The sequence below is a fragment of the Ursus arctos genome, unplaced genomic scaffold, assembly GCF_023065955.2.
Source record: "Ursus arctos isolate Adak ecotype North America unplaced genomic scaffold, UrsArc2.0 scaffold_21, whole genome shotgun sequence".
NCBI lineage: Eukaryota > Metazoa > Chordata > Mammalia > Carnivora > Ursidae > Ursus > Ursus arctos.
The window spans coordinates 11,468,060-11,487,678 of NW_026622886.1; the positions used below are offsets into that span (position 1 = coordinate 11,468,060).

The following is a 19,619-nucleotide window of genomic DNA, read 5'->3' on the forward strand; positions in this document are numbered from 1 at the left end:
TTTCCATTTGCACTCCTGTCTCTGGCAGTCCCCCTGAAAGTCAGCCTGCGCCTGTCTGAAGTTTGCCTGGGGCCTCACCTGCCTGTCACCTGGAGTGTCACATAGTAAACCTGGGCCTGTGAAAACGCTCAGGACAAATCTGGCATATCCTCCTAGAGCAGCAGTTTTTCTAGATGTTAGAAGAGCGAAAACATTGTCTTGATCCAAATGGCAGTTGAGTTTACCAAGCCCAGGGGGTCTAACCTTTAATCCGGGGTACACAGACTGCCTAAGTGTCCATCGATTCATTCTACAGGATTTCACGTACTTAGATGTGAAAAAAAACTTCTTTTTTTTTTAAAGAGGGAGGGAGAGGGAGCGCACCAGCATGTGCAAGGTGGGGTTGGGAGTGGAGGCTGGGGCAGGGGTGGGGAGGTGGAGCAGGAGGGGCAAAGGGAGAGAGAATCTCAAGCAGGCTCCCCCCTGAGCAGAAGCCCAGGACCCTGAGATCATGACCTGAGCTGAAATCAAGAGCCTGTCATTTAACCGACTGAGCCTCTTAGGCGCACCTAGAAAAAATCTTCACTTTCACTAGCCTCTACCTGGAACTAAGGGCTTCTTTCAATTGTGAATGTAGGCGACAAATCACAGAAGTTACTGTATACCTGTGCCATCATCCCCTGAAGAAATCAGATATTTTCATGCCACGTTACAGTTGTTCAGGGATCTCCCACTTCTTTAAAGCTCCCCACTACCTCAACTGACTGTAACTATTACACTTGCTAATAGTTGCTACTTAATAAAGAAGTATATATACTATGTCATGAACTTGGAGTTTTTTTCTCCAATGTGTTGATGGCTTCCTTTTCTTTAAAATTCTGTAATTGGTTTTCTTTGTAATACAATACATTTTTTAAGCTTTAAAAAACATTATTCTAGAAAGAGGTCTATGGGCTTCAGCAGACTTTTGAGATTTATGTCTCAAAAAAGGTTAAGATTTCTGCCAGCAGCCATGGATTTGGAGATTCCTGTAAAATGCACTCACCTCTCCCCCATCCAGTATCCCCTCCCAAATTCCCATGACTTCCTAGTGGCTTACGTTCCTTACATTTAAAGTGCCCACAGCAGTTTTTCTTAGTTGCCTCTGTCCACTGTTCTCCATGTCCAACAAGGACCCCCTTTCCTTGATTTCCCCCGAACACATTGATGCATGACTTTAGATCCTGGGGGGAAAGCAGGGTGGAGGTAGGGTGGGGGGTAGAAGCTGCAGAGCATGGCAGAAGACTGTGGACTGAATATTGGGCCTCCCAGTTCTTGAAAAGTCCCTGGGGGCCACCTGTCACAAGGAAAGAAGTTCTCATGAGCAAGTGGCAGCCCCTGCAACAGGATCTTTCTCCTCCCCACATACTGTTCTTGGGCTGCTACTAACCCCAAGATTCCAGTTCATCATTTACTTGGACCCATTTACCATGTCCTTGCTCTCATCCCTGCCCACCCCATCCATGCATGGAAGACTTTGACTTCATGATAACAAAGAGTTTTCGCTCTGAGGGGACCTCTGCTAACAATGAAAGGAGTCATTATTTTTCCTTATTCTTGTACACTTCACAAGAATCTGAAGGTAATGCAAGAAACTTGTATTTTAGAGCTCATTATGAATGACTTTGAGTGTTTACTCTCCTTTACCATCAGAATTTCTGTGGGAATGTTTGAAAACATTGCTTTGGGGGCTTTAATGAAGACAAAAACTGATGGAGGGAGTTGCATGCATTTGAAATAAAATCTAAACTCTTTTAAAGACACCACAGTTTGTCTCCAGTCTTACCTGGCCAGTCTTTTCTTTAGTCCACTCCATTCCAGCTACATTGAACCTCTTGCATTGAACCTAGAATACTCAGAGCTCTTTTTAGCCACAGGGCCTTTGCACCTGCTGTTTTCCTTTCCTTTTCACTTTGCTGTTTCCTTCTGCGTTCTCCCCTCTGGCTCCTGCTCTTCCTTCTGATCAAATGCCATCTCATCAGTGAGGCTTTTCCTGATTTCTTTTCCTGAAACACTCCCCAACTCTGTTGATCTTTATCCTAGGACCTCTGTTGTTTCCTTCATATCTCTTACCATAATCTAACTATTTTATTTGTTACATTTTATTTTATTTTTTAAAGATTTTATTTATTTATTTGACAGAGAGAGAGACAGCCAGCGAGAGAGGGAACACAAGTAGGGGGAGTGGGAGAGGAAGAAGCAGGCTCCCAGCGGAGGAGCCCGATGCGGGGCTCCATCCCAGGACCTGGGATCACGCCCTGAGCTGAAGGCAGACGCTTAATGACTGAGCCACCCAGGCGCCCCTATTTGTTACATTTTAATATCTGTTAGCCCTCAGGATTGAAAGCCCCATGATGATAGGGACTGGGACTGATTCGTTCATTGGTGCATCCCTAGTACATAGCACAGTGCTGGGCTTTTAGTAGGATCTCAAAAAATACTCATGGAATGAATGATTGGATTTAGTGTAAGGGATAGTTCTGTTCCCACAAGGGGTCCCTAAGGATGTAAAAATTTCCTTGTCAAGGAATGCAGTTATAATAGCAGAAAATATGCATGGGGTTGATATTTTAGATCAAGGAGACCTTCTGTGTGATGTTTCTTCAGTTAGCACCATCTGACTTGCTAACTTGGGGAGCTGAGAGGGCTATTTTTGGAGAACGTAAAAACAGAAACAAAAACAAAACAAAACAAAACACCCTGAAGACAAAAGATTACCCCTTGGGCGCCCTTTGTACTGTTTGTATAGCCAGAGAAATTAATTGGAAGAGGGGAGCTATACATTCAAGAAATATGTTTCCAGAGTTCTAGTAAAGAATGAGGCCACAGTTTGCTACATATCAGAACACCAAAGACATGGTCCTTAATCATTGTATGATGACTTTTGGGTTGATTCTGTTTTAAGTAAATTTTTGTTCTTCAATCCACAGGTCACAGTTTTTGTCTGCGTGAACACACATGGCTTTGTTACGGAAAAGTAAGATTACAGCTTTTTGCCATCATGATTATTAAAAATAGATATTTTAAAGGACTATTTTGATGCTAGATCTTGGCTTAAAAAAAAATCCTCTGTGATTTTTCATGGGTGGTTTTCCCACAGGCAATTCTTGGCATCATCATTTCAGGATGATGCCTGTGGAAAGTTGTGAAGTATTTTGTCCAGAGATGGATTTGTCCTGAGAGGGGTCATACATTTCTATAAAACTTATAAATATAATTCATTTTCTCATTTTAAATAAATATTAATGCTTCTATTTAATTTAGCTGTTGTAATTTCGTGTTCCTGTTCTTCAAGAGTCATCTTAAATTATATAATCTTCAGACCCCGTCAAAACCTGGATTTGCCCTTGATTTCCGATCTAGCAGATCTAACCTGGGAAGGAAACACAGTAATCCACTTGTGTTACTGTTAGCCTCAGGGGAGAGTTGCCTGATGTAGCAGATGAAAAGACAAGATATCCAGTCAGACATGAATTTCAGATTAACTATGAATGATATTTTGGTGTCCGTATATCCCAAATATTGCATAGGACATATTATACTAAAAACAAAACAAAACAAAAAACAAAAAACAGAGGTGGTAGTAGACATTGAGTTGCTTCCCCAAACTGGCTGAGCAGGTAAATGTTAATCAGACATATTGATAAACTACAGGACTTTGTTCCTTATCTTCTATTTCTCTGTAGTTTGGTTTTAAACTGGGTCTATATCCGGTTGTCTCTGGCTGAATGTGATAATCCAGAAAGGCAGAAAGAACTGGATGTCAGCGCTGGAGAATCATTGAGCCTCAGAATGTATCTCTGGAAGACATCCCTGGAGACTGACTCCTTCCTTTTGCAAATGTGAAGACAAAGGCCTAGGGGCCAGAAAATAGATCAGTATGGGGCCAATAAATGTAAATACCTTGATGCACAAAAGTAGGAAATGATAACAGATTAACAATTGTAACGTGCTGATTGGGCCTACATTGCCTTTGTTAACTCTCAAAGCGTCCATGTGAGACAATGATTAATATTCCAGTTACAATCCTCATGGAGCTGATGAGCCAACTGAGCTCAGAGAGGTTAAGTAATGTGTCCAAAGCCACACAGCTAAGAGGTGATAGAAACACGATTTGAATCTCACTTGTAATCCTAGCCCCTTCCTCTCCTACCAACATTTTCCAGACTTCAGGTACTTGCGCTCCGTGTAGAGCCATGCCCCACCTTCTCAATTTTTCATCGTTGTGTTTCTTCTGTCCTATGCATGACTTTTTAAGTTGACTCACTTAAAAAATTATGTGTACTTTACAATAGAAAGTATATATCCTTACTGTAATTAGAATAAGCTACCTCCTATTATAAAAAGAAGGTGATTATACAAATATGTATGATTAGAACAATGTTATTCAATTCTGGGTAGATTTCGTTGCCTGCCTGCACCTGAAATTAAACTGATTTCTCATGCTGTGATTTCATGTTACTCAATGCCATGATCCTGAAGGTCCTAAACCCCTCATGTACAATCACATGGCATGTGCCCCATTTTAGGAAAACACTGACCTATGTCACTCAGCTTCTCAGCAGATCCCAAGGGCAAGTGAAACTCTTCTGGAACAGATGGTCCTGGATGCTTAGAACTGGAAGAGTATTTGGGTCTTCTGGCTTCTTACTCGGGGCAAGAATTTTCTGTATGTCATCCTTGACCCATGGTTGAATCAACCGAGCAGCAGCTATGTTATAATAGCTGAGAACGTGTACTCATAAGAAGCACGGGCTCATCACAAGCATTATATAAATGTTGGCTATCAACTGAAACGAAGTATTCACGCACAGGAAGTGGCCCTGGAGGCAGCATCATAAGGCACGAAGGTTGCAACCTCTGCCATCAGACTGCCCGGGGGCAGCCCTGGAGGCTCCTTAAACTACATCTCCGTATCCTTGAGCACCCGCAGCATCCCAGGTTAACCTGTACTGCACATGCGATCTGCTTAAAGAAAGGTCCACACCACTGCTATGTGTGTCAGGGAAGGCATCTGCTCTTATGACTCTTCTAAACGGTCCTCAAATTTCAGCTTGATAAGTTACACGCGAACGTGTTTCTGTTTTTATTTCAGTTAATCAGGTGTTGCTCTTCCTTCTGATTGTGACTCTCTGTGGGATCCTGTATAAGAAAGTTCATAAGGAGACTGTGCTCAGGAATGAAACAGGTATGCTAACTGAAATAAGCCAGTCACAAAAAGACAAATACTGTGTGATTCTTCTTAGATGAGGTACTCAGACAGCCAAAATCATCCAGAAAGAAAGTATGATGGCAGTTGCCAGGGGCTGGGGGGGAGGGGGGGAATCGGGAGTTCTTGCTTAATGGATATAAGTTGTAGTTTTATAAGATGAGTTTATAAAACTCTTGTAAGTTTTATAAGAGTTATGGGGATGGACGGTGGCGAGAGTTGTACAACAGTGTGAATGTATTTAATACAATGAGCTGCGCACTTAAAAATGGTGAAGATGATATGTTGCATGTGTTTTTTACCACAATAAAAAGAATTTTAAAAAAAGAATGAGACAGGTAAACAAGCATATAATCCGTCAAGATGAGATACCTAGGACTGTCGTTTAAATACATTCCTTCGATTCCTTTCAGTAGCTGGGTTAAGAGAGAAGCCACAATTTGGTCAGATCCCAAGGACCTGCTTGTAGAATATCGACCCAAGGCCAACTTTTCAGTGATGTTCTAGAATGATCAGTGCTACTCAAACTTTATCACATATAAGAATCACAGTTAGGGTTTGTTAAAACACAATACTTGGACCCACCCTGAGAAATTCTGAATTAGTAGATTTGGGGTGAGACCTGAGAATGTGCATTTCTAATGAGCTCCCAGTGACACTAGGTTCTGGGACTACACTTTGGGTTGCTTGCTTTACATCCATCCTTTGAGTCTCTCAATAATTTTGATTATGAAAATTGCCTTTTCTCTCTTCTCCCTGCTGGTTCATTCCCATCAGTGCAGCAGTAGCCTCAGAATTCTCAGTTTCAAAAAGATCCTGTGTTGACCCTATATCCTCTTTAAGCTGTGCCGAGGAGCCCGGTTTCCCCCCTAAGGGGTGAATTGCTTGAAAAGGTACCTTCACAACCTCGGAACACACAAAATCAACCCACAGAAAAATTAAGAAGCACTGATAGCATGTATATTATATTATATTATATTATATTATATTATATTATATTATATTATACTATTTATAAAGATTTTATTTTTAAGTAATCTTTATACCCAGTGTGGGGCTCAAACTCACAACACTGAGATCGAGTCGTGCACTCCTCCAACTGAGCCAGACAGATGCCCCTATTTTTAAATAATTTAATTTTTATATTAATCAAACACATACATTATGGCAAATGCAGAAGAGAAAAATATTACCTTTTGCTCTATCAGCTAAAGACAAATACAGTTAATATTTTGGTACATTGTGTGCATTCATTCACACTTTTTTTCTTAAGCTAGCTTAGGCACTGAACATACAACAGTGAAAAAACAATGTCCCTGTTCTCACAAAGCTGACTTATCTTAATATAAAAAAAAAATTCATTAAAAAAAACAGTTCAAAACATGGATAATCTAGTCTAAATGAACATGAAGAGCATCTGAAAAGAGAATGATTCCACATAAAGACATGTATACATATGTTTCTAGGGCATTATTCTTTGTAGCTGCAAACTGGAAACAATCCACATGTGAATCAACTAGTGAGTAGATAAAATGTAATGCATTGACACAACGGAGTCCTTTTCAACAATACAAAGGAACACAGTAATATGTGCTCCCTGTGGATAAACCTCACAGAGATTATACAACATGAAAGAGGCCAGACCTGAAAGCCCGCATATTATACATTCCATATATAGAAATTTCTAGAAAAGGTAAATCTATAGAGACAGAAAAGAGAGCCATGGTTGCTGGGGCTGGGAGCAGGAGTGGATTGACCACAACCCAGTTTAAGGAACTTTTCAGGAAGGTGGAAATGTTCTAAAGTAGGATTGTGTTGATTGAAGGTTGTGCAACTCTATCAATTTACTAAAAATCATGGAACCCTATACCTACAGTAGGAAATTTTAAGAAAATTCCAAAATTACCAAATTTTAGGAAATCTGTATCAGTCAACCTGGGCTGCCTTAACAAAGTACCACAGACCGGGTGGCCCAAACAACAGAAATCTATTTCCTCACAGCTCTGGAGGCTGGAAGTCCAAGATCCAGGTGTCAGCAGCGTTGGTTTCTCCCGACTTCTCTTCTGGGCTCACAGTTCTCCCTGTGTCCTCAGATGACCTTTTCTGAGTGTTCACATCTCTGGGGTCCCTTCCTCTTCTTATAAGGACACCAATCATAGTGGATTAAGGCCCTAGCCTAATGGCCTCATTTTTCACTTAGTTGCTCTTCAAAGGCTCTGTCTTCGAATGCAGTCACATTCTGAGGTACTAGAGGTTAGGGCTTCAACATATGAATTTATGCAATTCAGTGCCTAACGATAAATTATGCCTCAATAGAGAAAGGAAGCCATACAAGCTCAAAAGTTGTCTGAACTTCAAGTTCTTCCCTCCTCGCCCTTCAATCCCTGCCCATAAACCAACACATTTGGCCAGTGGAATCCCACTACAAATTCCTTTCTCCACAGAGAGAAAGGAATAGCTTTGGTAACAGCTGTTAGAACAACGGTAAGGAAATGCACATCCTGGCTTATTAATTAGCCCTGGACCGATAAAGTGTTTGGAGCCCACGAATGGGTCCAGTGTCACATTTTTATCCCATTCAGAGGTAAAGAAACAAGAACCAGTGTTAATGAACCACCATTCAGAAGGATATAGTGTTGCCATGGAAAGACGTCTGTGTTAAGTGGAAAACGCTAAGTTGCAGAAAACCGTGAAAAGTATGATTTCACTTTGGTGTGAAAACACCACCCGTAAGTGGTATATTTCCTTCTAGAATAACACAAAGAAGGATTTGGGAGGCACGCACTACACCCGTAGCAGAGATCTACCTTTGGGATGGGAGTGGAGAGGTCTGAAGAAGATCATCATGGTTTATTGGAAACTGGGGCTGGAATTTTTTTCAAGAAGTGCATATTTTTAATAGACTTTATTTTTTAAAAAGAGTAGTTTTAGGGGCACCTGGGTGGCTCAGTTGGTGAAGCCTCTGCCTTTGGCTCAGGTCATGATCCTGGAGTCCTGGGATCGAGTCCCCACATCGGGCTCCCTGTGCCCCTCACCCTGCTCGTGTGCTCTCTCTCTCTCTCTCAAATAAATAAATAAAACTTTTTTCAAAAGTGTGCGAAAAAGAGCAGTTTTAGGTTCACAGCAAAACTGAGTGGAAGGCACAGAGGTTTCCCATATAACCCCTGCCCCTACACACGCACAGAGCTTCCCCCACTAATAACATCCCCCACCAGATGGTACATTAGGGACAACTGATGAACCTTCATGGGCACATCATTATCACCCAGTGTCCACAGTCTGCATCATTAGGGTTCACTCCTGCTGTTGTACATGGGCTGTGAGAAATGTACAATGACATTTATCGACCATTCTAGAATACAGAATCAGTAAAACCCCTCTGTGCTCCACCTATTCCATATTAATTGTTCTATTTTCAAAGATAGTAATTCAAAGAACTGGTGGTATAAGGCACTATCCAGAAGCCCTGCCAAGTCACATGCTGACGAAAAGCACGGTGCCGTTTTGTGTGTTCTCCTGATAATGACATTTGATGTAATCTCCTGATAATTAGCTGGTGATTCACACCTGGCCCATTTGAAGTGAGACAAGTTTACATGCTTGGCTGAAACGATCCTAATTTGAAATGGGATTCAGAGACTTGGCGAGGGAGAGCAGACATTTCACTTTTTCTAGGAATGGGCGTGGTCTGATAAGAGCTGCTTGTAGGAACAGACTAGTGCAATGTAATACATTTCTAGTCCATACTGCCATCAGTATGGTGTTTTCTAGAGATTTTATGGGCACCAAGCAGCTAAATCTTATGGTGAATTGGCTTAGGCACCTATTGGCACAACAGATTCAAATATAGTGGATGATTCCCCAAGAAGCCACAAGGATGAGACATTAGTGAAGAATTTACGGTCGATAAATCTTTCCCCCTCTTTCTCCAGTGTGCCTCATCCATATTCTATCCAGGGAAGACTTCTTGGCAGAGAGCAGTGTTTTTGGCTTAGGTTAGTTTCCAGCTCCTCAGCCTGGCAGAGGCTCCAAGAAGTGTGGCAGTCTGTAGCAGAGCTGTAAACTTGGTGTTTGACCGCTTGGGGTGGCCCTTCTTCCTGGGGACACCTTCCTCCTCCCTTATTCTGCCTGTTGCCTGACAGCCTGGCTCTGCCCCAGCTTTCTAGCCTTCTCTCTCTTGGCGCCTCAGAGTAGCCCAGGAATTATTCCTCCAAAGCTCTGTTCTGTGAGATCTACACATCAGTTCAGTTCAGTTAAGTCCAGCAAACTTTTATTAAGTGCTTCCTAGGTGCCAGACTCAGCGGGGATACTATAATGAGCTCACAGTCTAGCGGGGCAGACAGACACATGAATAGATGCTTTGTGTGCAGTGGGGTCAGTGCTCAAAGAGAGGTATTTAATAAATTCATCTATCCATTCATCCATTCCTCCAAAATATATTAAGAATCTACCGTGTTCCAGGCACTATGCTAGCTGCAAGTGAGCAGATAGAGATGAATGAGATACTGTCCCGGCCCTCATGGAGCTCCGAGGTAACGGGAGAGAAAGGAAAGACATGCAACAACAACAACAACAACAACAACAACAACAATTTCAATGCAGCTATATCCAGCCACAAACAAGGCCAAAGTGAGCACAGACAGGGGTTGAACTAATTTGTGCAGGCTTCCTGAAGGGTCTGATCTGGAATGACGGTGTCAGAGTTAGCCATGCAGGAAAGGATGGAAGGAGCATTCCAGGCATCAGGAATGGTGTGTGCAAAGGCACTGGGGACAGGGACAACCTGCCTGGTGCAGTATTCAGGGGACCACAAGTAGTTTAGTATTGCTGGAATGGAAGGAGTCAGAGCTAGGGAAGCGAGCAGGGGCTGGATCCTGAGGCACCTTGTGTACCAGGCAAAGGAGAGGTGGCTTTACCGTACGGGAACCCCTGGAGGATGGGAAGCAGTGGAGAAACATAGTCAGATTTGCATTTGGGCCAGTTCACTTCACTGCCGGCAGGTATCATGCCGCATGGTGAGGAAATCTCCCCACGATGACAGAAATATTTTTGTCTGAAATATTTTCTTTCTTTTTTTTTTTTTTAAATAAAAGTAACCATGGTTACTTTAGAGAATTTGGAAAACATAAGAGATGCAAATAAGGAAGCTGAAATCACTCATAATTCCATAAACAGATGTAGATCCATTTGAAAATATGTATGTCTGTATATATCATGTGGGGATCATTCGCTAGATGAGATTCCTGTGGTGACTTTGTGCACCACATACTAGAGAAAATTTTGTATTCTTTTCCCCCTTGACATTGCATTATGAGCATTTCCTCGTGTCAGTAAAGATACGGTGAAAACAAACTTATTCTCGCGGAGGACGTGTCCAGTGTGGTGGCCAGCCTGTGAAGAGACATTGGAGGAGAAGGGGCAGACCCTTCAATGTTCCTTAAGTCATACAAAGCACAGGTCCTGGTAGTTAGTTTAATATGTATTTGTTGGATTAAATATCAGCTAGAACTATCCTGCACCTGAGTGGTATTTTGCAAAAAGTATCTGTAAAGAGAGAGCGAGCTTCAAGTAAAAACCAAAAGGCCGTCTGATCGTGGACACTCTACCTACTGATAATTATTATCCTTCATCCTGGAAAATTGCACGTGGTGTCAGAATATGGTGTTACAACACCAGTGTTTATATCAGCCACGGCCCAGAAGAACAATCAGTTATCCCTCTTGTACATTAGTCATGCTCTTGCATTTACCGCCTTTCTCTTGCTATCAACTTTTATTTTTTTATTTTTTTTAAATAGTTTATTTATTTATGTGACAGAGATAGAGACAGCCAGCGAGAGAGGGAGCACAAGCAGGGGGAGTGGGAGAGGAAGAAGCAGGCTCCTAGCGGAGGAGCCCGATGTGGGGCTCGATCCCAGAACGTCAGGATCACGCCCTGAGCCGAAGGCAGACGCTTAACCGCTGTGCCACCCAGGCGCCCCTGCTATCAACTTTTAGAACTTGACTGGAGGGTGGATAAGAGAAGGAAGATCACAAGCAGTAGATTTTATAGCAGTGTAGGCAGGGTAAATATTCTAATTTAGGAAAGAGTTGAGGAGCTGAGAACCGTTGAATAGAATGAGGCATTCATTTCTTCACATATTTTTCAACTGTGTGTCTGTGTTAGGCTGTCTGATTGGCTTCTGTAAGAGAGCTCCAAAATAATAATGCCTGAACTGGAAACAGTTTATTTTCTCTCTCAAGTGAAAGTGTGATGTGTCCATTCCCCACTTCATCCAGAAGTGTGGAATCGTCCAGATCAAGATTCCTTCTCTCTTGGGGTTTTGGTGTCCTCCACAGGTAGCTTCCATCTTGTGGTCCAAGATGGCTGCCCTAAGTCCTGTCATCATGTTTCCATCCCAGACAATGAGAAGGGGGTAAGGAAGAGGGGAGGCCAACACATTGCTTTCAAAGGCAAACCCAGTAGTCACACACATACCTGCGCTAACCTCCCATTGGTCAGAACATGTTCCCACAGACTTGCAAGGGAGTCTGAGAAATATATTTTTCCTGGTTGGCTATGTGCCAGCTAAAATTCCAATGTTCTTTTTCTAAGAGAAGAAGAGACTGGGTGTTGGAGACCAGTCGGCTCTCTCTTCTACACTACGCTGTCTTGCCCCAGGAGTGTGGAAGACAATTTAAACTGGCCCCACTATGAAATTCCTTCATGTTCTAAGACACTGGATTTGATGTTTCCAGACGATGACTCTGAGCCTCCTGAGGAAATGGAGGAGGAGATTCCTGTGGTGATTTGTGCCGCGGCGGGGAGAATGGGGGCCACCATGGCTGCCATCAATAGCATCTACAGCAACACTGACGCCAACATTCTGTTCTATGTCGTTGGACTCCGGAACACTCTGTCTCGAATCCGGTAATTTGTGCACTGTAGACTTTGGGGTTTTCTACTTTTTCATCTTTCTTTCTTTCCTTAAAAGGATTTCCCTATGTTTTGGGTTTGATAAATGTCATTTGAATTATTCGAGGTTTACTTGGTGACCTGACGAATGTGTTGCCCAGCAAAGGAAGTTTCAGCAGAGCCTCATTAATCTCGTAGGGCAATGCATCATTCTACCCAAGCCATTGTCTACTGAACTAAAGAATTACAATCCTTAAGCTCGTCATGTGGAAGTCTTTCTTTCTAAAATGGTTTCTCTTTTCTCTGATTTCTTTACCTGGGAGGATATTAATATAATATCATTTTAATATGACCCGGAATCATCACTAATTATAATTTTTGAACTGCACAGCGATCTGTTTCCTGTCACACAACATACTAAAAAAAAACAAATTGGAAATGGATTTAGAGGTAATGAACAGAAAATACAATTTTGAAGTATTATAAAAATGTGGGATAATTATATAATTTTGCTATGGAAAGTGACTGTAAGCCCAAAAAATCATAAGCAGGGGCACCTGGGTGGCTCAGTCATTAAGCCTCTGCCTTTGGCTCAGGTCATGATCCCAGGACCCTGGGATTGAGGCCCGCATCAGGCTCCCTGCTTGGTGGGAAGCCTGCTTATCCCTCCCCCACTCTCCCTGCTTGTGTTCCCTCTCTTGCAAGTAAATAAATAAAATCTTAAAAAAAAACATAAGCAAAAAAAAAGGCCAGATTTTACTGTATAACATTTAAAAACTTTATTTATTTATTCATTTGTTTGTTTGTTTTAAAGAACCCAAGTGTTGGAATTAGCACACAAGGACTTTATTTATTTATTTATTTTAAAGATTTTATTTATTTATTTATTTAGAGAGAGAGAGCGAGCGAGCGCATGAGCAGGGAGAGCGGCAGAGGGAAACGGAAAAGCAAACTCCCCCTGAGCAGGGAACCTGATTCGGGGCTCAATCCTAGAACCCTGGGATCAAGACCTGAGCTGAAGGCAGACACTTAACTGACTGAGCCACCCAGACGCCCCTACAAACTTTTAAATGATGAAAAATACTGTAAGTGAAATTAATCATACAATGAACTAGGCAAAATATTTCAACATGTATTATAGATGAAGGATTACTATCCAAAGTATATAAAGAATTCTTACAAAAAAATTTTAAACATATAAGCATCTAGTAGAAAAATGAGTGTGGAATACAAACAGACAATTGACAGAAGAAAAAATACAAATGGTCAACAAACATGAGAAGGTATTTTGTGTTACTAACAGGGAAATGCAAATTAAAATGACAATGACATATAATTTTTCACTCATCGAGATGGTAAAAATTATATAGGACAACAATATCCAGTGCAAGAAATGGACATGCTTATTACTTATTTTAACAATGTCCACTTTGTAAATTGGTAATGCATTTTGAGAGGGCAATATGGCAATGTCTAATAAAGTTTTATGTGCATAGAACTGCTGGAGCCACTGTGGAGCACAGTATGGACGTTCCTCCAAAAGTTAAAAATAGAACTACCCTACAATCCAGTCATTGCACTCCTGGGTGTTTACCACCCAAATACAAAAACACCAACTCAGAGTGATACATGCAGTCCTACGTTTATAGCAGCCTTATTTACAATAGGCAAATCAAGGGAGCAGCCCAAGTGTCCACAGATAGATGAATGGATAAAGACAAGATGCTATGTGTATATAATGGAGTATGATTCAGCCATAAAAAAGAATGAAATCTTGCCATTTGCAATGACGTGGATGGAACGAGAGGGTCTTACGCTAAGTGAAATAAGTCAGTCAGAGAAAGACAAATAACATGGTTTCACTCATACGTGGAATGTAAGAAACAAAAAAATGAGCAAAGGAAAAAAGAGAGAGAGAGAAAGAGAGACAAACCAAGAAACAGACTCTCAACTATAGAGAACAAACCACTGGTTCCCCGAGGGGAGATGGGTGGGGGCTGGGTGAAACAGGAGCGTGGGGGTTAAGCAGAGCACTTGTTGTGATGAGCCCCGAGTGATGGATGGAAGTGTTGCATCACTATACTGTAATTAAAAGAGAAAGAAGGCGATGCGGGTATTCTGACCAAGAAGGTCCTCGAGGCCTATTGTCAAGTAGGAGATGCACGTTGCAGTAGGCCTCATATGGTATGATCCATTTTATGAGTGTCTTATCCGTTCAGGCTGTAACAGCATGCCCCAGACTGGGTGGCTTATAAAGATAGAAATGTATTTCTCACGGTTCTGGAGGCCGTAAAGCCCAAGGTCTAGGCCGCAGCCAGTTCCACGCGCGGTAAGGGCCTGCTTCCTGGTTCACAGAGGGCTGTATTCTTGCTGTGCCCTCCCATGGTGGAAGGGGAAGGGGGTTCACTGGGGTCTCTTCTATAAGGGCACGAATCCCATTCGCGAGGGCTCCACCCTCAGGACCTAATCACTTTCTGAAGGCCACACCTCCAGATGTCATCATGTTGGGGATTAGGTTTCAACACATGAATTTGAGGGGGGAGAGGGACAAAGACATTCAGTTTTTGGCTTTAAAAATTAAAAAACTAGGGGTACCTGGCTGGCTCAGTTGGTAGAGCATATGACCCTTGATCTCAGGGTTGTGAGTTCAAGCCCCACATTGTGTGTAGAGATTACTTAAAAATAAAATCTTTTAAAAAGGGGGGCACCTGGATGATTCAGTTGGTTAAGCATCTCTCTTTGGCTGAGGTCATGAGCCCAGGGTCCTGGGATTGAGTCCCATGTGGGGCTCTCCATTCAGTGGGGACCCTGCTTCTTCCTCTGCCTGCTACTCCCCCTGCTTGTGCTGTCTCTATCAAATAAATAAATAAAATCTTAAAAAAAAACCCCAAACTATAAATGTGTACATGTACATGTATGTGTTTCTATAAAGAAAAAGACCTAAAGATCTCCATCTGTGTAACAGTGGCTATCTCTGGGGAGGATGGAGGGATTAGGGACAGCAGTGATGAAGGAAAGTTCAAGGCATTTGAAGTATTATTTCCATTATTCGGAAGGAGAACTAGGGGCGCCTGGGTGTCTCAGTCGGTTAAGCATCTGACTCTTGGTATAGGCTCAGGTCTTGATCTCAGGATTATGAATTTAAGCCCTGCTTTGGGCTCTACACTGGGCATGGAGACTAAAAAAAAATTGAAGAAAGGAAAGGGGCGCCTGGGTGGCACAGTGGTTAAGCATCTGCCTTCGGCTCAGGGCGTGATCCCGGCGTAATGGGATTGAGCCCCACATCAGGCTCCTCCACTATGAGCCTGCTTCTTCCTTTCCCACTCCCCCTGCTTGCGTTCCCTCTCGATGGCTGTCTCTATCTCTGTCGAGTAAATAAATAAAATCTTAAAAAAAAATTTTAAAAAAATTTAAAAAATTTTTAAAAATTGAAGAAAGGAAAGGGGCACCTGTGTGGCTCAGTCGAAGGCCATGGCCCCTGGGGCCTGGAATCACCCCTTGTTGGGCTCCCTGCTCAGCAGGGCGCCTGCTTTTCCCTGGGCCTTTGCCCCTCCCCCCATTCATGCTCTCTCTCTCTCTCTCTCTCATTCTCTTCCTCAAATAAATGAATAAAATCTTAAAAAAGAAAGAAAGAATTTATTTTTCTTAAGCTTATTTATCTTAGTAATCTCTCCATCCAACGTGGAGCTTAAACTCATGACCCCAAGATCAAGATTTGCACGCTCTTCCAACTGAGCCAGCCAGGCTCCCCAAGAATATATTTATGGATGACATTGGTAATTAGGTTTTTAAGTCCTAGCCACTATTAGGAGGCACTGGGATATGGAAGACACTCACTCCTAATCTAAATGGTCCTTGGCTCCTGTGGGTTTGAGGGCTTATGTATAGGTTCTAGATTTTCTGTCTCATTTCTCGCTCTTCTTATCATCTATTGTTGCAGATTGTTGCTTTAGCCTGCTGTTAACAGCCCTGTAATTATCTGTGGGTATGAAAACCAGATCACCAAACCCCAAAGGGTAGCATGTATAATATGTTCTGAGTAAGGGTTTGTACTTGAACAGAAGGCATGACCTCCCGGGCTCTGAGCAGGGACTGTCTCCCAGCTCTGGGTTGTGCAGTCTACTATTCCCTGTTTTAAATTATTAAAAACCAAAACCCCTCTTTTCACTCAAGTATAATACAAAAACAGAAAATTGCATAAATCCTGCATACAGCTTAGTGAGTCATCACAAAGTACACATACCCTTGTAACATCCGCTACCCAACGTGGTATGGTCAGTCTTTTTAACTTTGCCATTCTGACGGATGTCCAGGGCTATCTCACTGTGGTTTAACTTGAGATCCCTTTATTTCTAATGAGTTGGAGCACTGTTTTTCCCACATTTCTTGGCCACATAGAAAGTCCCGTGCATGCTTGAGTCTCTTGCCAGTTTTTCAGTTGGATTGTCTATCTTATTGACATGACATCTCCCCACCTCTGGATTTATTGAGATAGAATTGACATATAATGTTGTGTAAATGACTGGTTTTTATGGTTCAAATTTTGCAGATCTAAATTTTATTCAGAAGGTCGACTCTTTTGTTGATTTTTGAACAACAAATGCTACCATGTGTGGCTTTTTTTTTTTTTGTATTTTGAGGTAATTTCTACCAAGAATTGTATTATTAATTGGATAAAAGATAGTCACAAATTGTGTAAGACTAAACAAACAAGGGGAGGGGGTGGGGATAGGGAGGAGGTGAAGGTGGGAAGTGAGGACAGGTGGGGAACAGTGAGAGACAGAGACAAAGAGATAAGGATAACTTCAAATCATCCTTGGAGTCCAAACAGCAGAGTAAGAATGACTTCCATCGAGAAGATTCAGAATGTCCTGCTTCATAACTTGATAAATCTGTTAGCCCGTGGCAAACATAGACCAGCAACCACAGATGCTGCTTTATGAGAAAGAAGGAACATTTTTGTTCTTCCAGTTTCCTGTGGAGATTATGTGGATCTGGGGAGATATTTGGTTATTACTATTTTGCGTCATTTCCTTTCCAGAGTTATGCGAATTAAAGGAAAAAGAGAGGAAAGATTTGAAGCCAGACCAGATTGGGGGGGAAAAGAAATCAGGATTTATAGACTAAAGTCTACTAAGTTTATACACATTTTATTTTTAACTTTCTAAGGAGGCAACAGATTGAAGCAACAGGCAAATTGAGGAAAGGTTGGAGGTATATACTAGAGCTTTATTTTTGTGGGTTTTTTTTTTTTTGTCATCTCTTTAGAAAATGGATCGAACATTCTAAGCTAAGAGAAATAAACTTTAAAATCGTGGAATTCAACCCTATAGTCCTCAAAGGGAAGATCAGACCAGACTCATCAAGGCCCGAATTGCTCCAGCCTGTGAGTAGGAAACACGCACATGCTGGGGACAGTCTTTGGTGAGACCCTCGCTCAGTGTGGAACACTAGCCACTGGGACGCGGATGGAATATTTTTGAAGCAGTGTTAGATCTCCACCAAGCTCTGCTTATTTATAATTTATAAGCCACCTGTTCCAGAAGGATTTAAGATAGTTTACATAAATATAATGAAGCTATTAAGGAAGAAATGAAGCATAAGAAAATGTAGGTTGGATTTATGTGTGTGAATATGCCTGTAGGAGTTGGCGGTAGGGGCCAAATAGTGAGGCCAGGAAAAAATATTCCCAACCCACAGGCTGTTGTGTGTACTGCAATTGGACATTAAATTTAGCCCAGAGTATTCCAGAAGCTAAGGAAAAACAGTAGCATGATAGATTATATATCTCATAGGATCAACTAAGATATTTTCAGGAGACACCCACTATTTTCCCTAGCATTGGGAACCTTAAGGTATTTTACTGCAAGAGTTCTTACAAAAGGGACTCTTTTTTGCATAAAGAGTAGTGCTGATGGAAGGTTTACAGAAAATGCAGCCACCTTCTACATATAATTGTTACTGGAATCCATCCTCGAAAATTTACTCAATTCTAAGCCCTTGGATGACATAATCTTTTCCCAGTTCCTTTTATTTATTATCAGACTGTGAGCTGAGATGGGATTTTGGATTAAGAGGTGTGGCTGATAAAACTATATGACTCCCACCCTCAGCTCTTGCCTGCCTGAGTTTTTCTGGGCCAAGGAGCTAAGCGGCCGAACTTGTGGCTGGGATGCCTCTGTGCCCATGTGTGTGTGCACGTGCGTGTGGATATCTGTGCGTGCGTGTGTGTGTGCACGTGCGCGTGTGCATGAGGCTAATTTAGTTGACAGCAAATTACGAGTGTAGAGGAGAGCAGGCAGTCTGTGGCCTGAAAGACTGACCGGGAAGGAAGCCTCTGCCTCCCACAGTAGCCGTGCACAGCGGTGAAAGTGTCCCGTCACCGCCTCGGTGGCTGAGGGTTGGGATGGAGGAGGGCGCTGATCAGCCAGCACGGGTGGCAGCCCCAGGCCCCCATCACTGGGCACTGGGACGCTGCAGTGAGGCATATTTTGCTCCGGACCTGGAATTGAGCTGAGGCCACGGTCAAAGCCACCCCCCCCCCCCCAGCGCTAGAAGACACGGAGCCACAAGCCTCTTCCCCACCATCGCTTCTTTTGTTGTTTTAACAGCTGAACTTTGTTCGATTTTATCTCCCTCTGCTTATCCATCAACATGAGAAAGTCATCTATTTGGACGATGATGTCATTGTACAAGGTATACTCGCGGACTGCCAAGAACGCTGGGAAAAGGAGTAGCTGATAAGTAGAATGACTTATCTCCTTCGTTTTCCAAAGAGCTAGGTGCCCAGTGCTTTTGACTTGTGTACTCAAGTCGGGAGAGAATAGTAGTGTTACAAGTTTGCGAATAGTTTGAAAACGGGGGTCGATACTCACTTCCCTGGACAGTCCAGCTGACCTTCTGAAAGCTACTCTGTCAAAGTCAGCAATAAATAACCTAGTAGCCTTCCCTTTCTCTGCATCCCTACGATGTAGGGCAATGAAGTCTCCCTAATGACATTCTCAGAAGTGAGCTAAGTTTGGGTGTTTCAGTGTTGCTTTCTGTCTCCCACGTGCAAATAAAATGAGCACAGGTGTGTTGGTACATGGCAAACAGACGTAAAGAAATCGGCCCAGTGCCGATCCGAGCTTACCATCAAGTGGCTTTCTGAACTGAGACAAGCTAGTTACTAAGTCAATCGCCAGGCCACTTGAAATTGGGATCACATACTTTTCCTCCATAGCAAAATTGGGGACGGTCTGACGTTCTAAGGCTCTATCTAGCTCTAAAACAAATGCTATAATATTTTAACTCCTGGTGTTTCTAAATTCAGGTGATATCCAAGAACTCTATGACACCACGTTGGCCCTGGGCCATGCGGCAGCTTTCTCGGGTGACTGCGATTTGCCCTCGGCTCAGGACATGAACAGATTTGTGGGGCTGCAGGTGGGCTCGCTGCTTGGAGGTCCTGCCTTCGCCCTGCTGCTCTCATCCCTTCCCTTCCCCACAGCTCACAATA

The 19,619-nt window shown here is 42.6% G+C and overlaps 1 protein-coding gene across 7 annotated transcripts in view; it reads left to right on the forward strand.

Moving 5' to 3' along the window:
- The window catches only part of GLT8D2 (glycosyltransferase 8 domain containing 2), a 47,843-nt gene that overhangs the window by 20,907 nt on the left and 7,317 nt on the right, over positions 1-19,619 (forward strand). For all 7 annotated transcript variants that reach the window (XM_026499785.4, XM_048217922.2, XM_048217923.2 and 4 more), the window contains 6 exons: positions 2,949-2,995; positions 5,114-5,206; positions 11,965-12,136; positions 17,390-17,507; positions 18,733-18,817; positions 19,434-19,546. In XM_026499785.4, coding sequence (XP_026355570.1) covers positions 2,977-2,995; positions 5,114-5,206; positions 11,965-12,136; positions 17,390-17,507; positions 18,733-18,817; positions 19,434-19,546 — 600 coding nt within the window. In that variant the 5' untranslated portion in view covers positions 2,949-2,976. The remainder of the gene's footprint in view (positions 1-2,948; positions 2,996-5,113; positions 5,207-11,964; positions 12,137-17,389; positions 17,508-18,732; positions 18,818-19,433; positions 19,547-19,619) is intronic.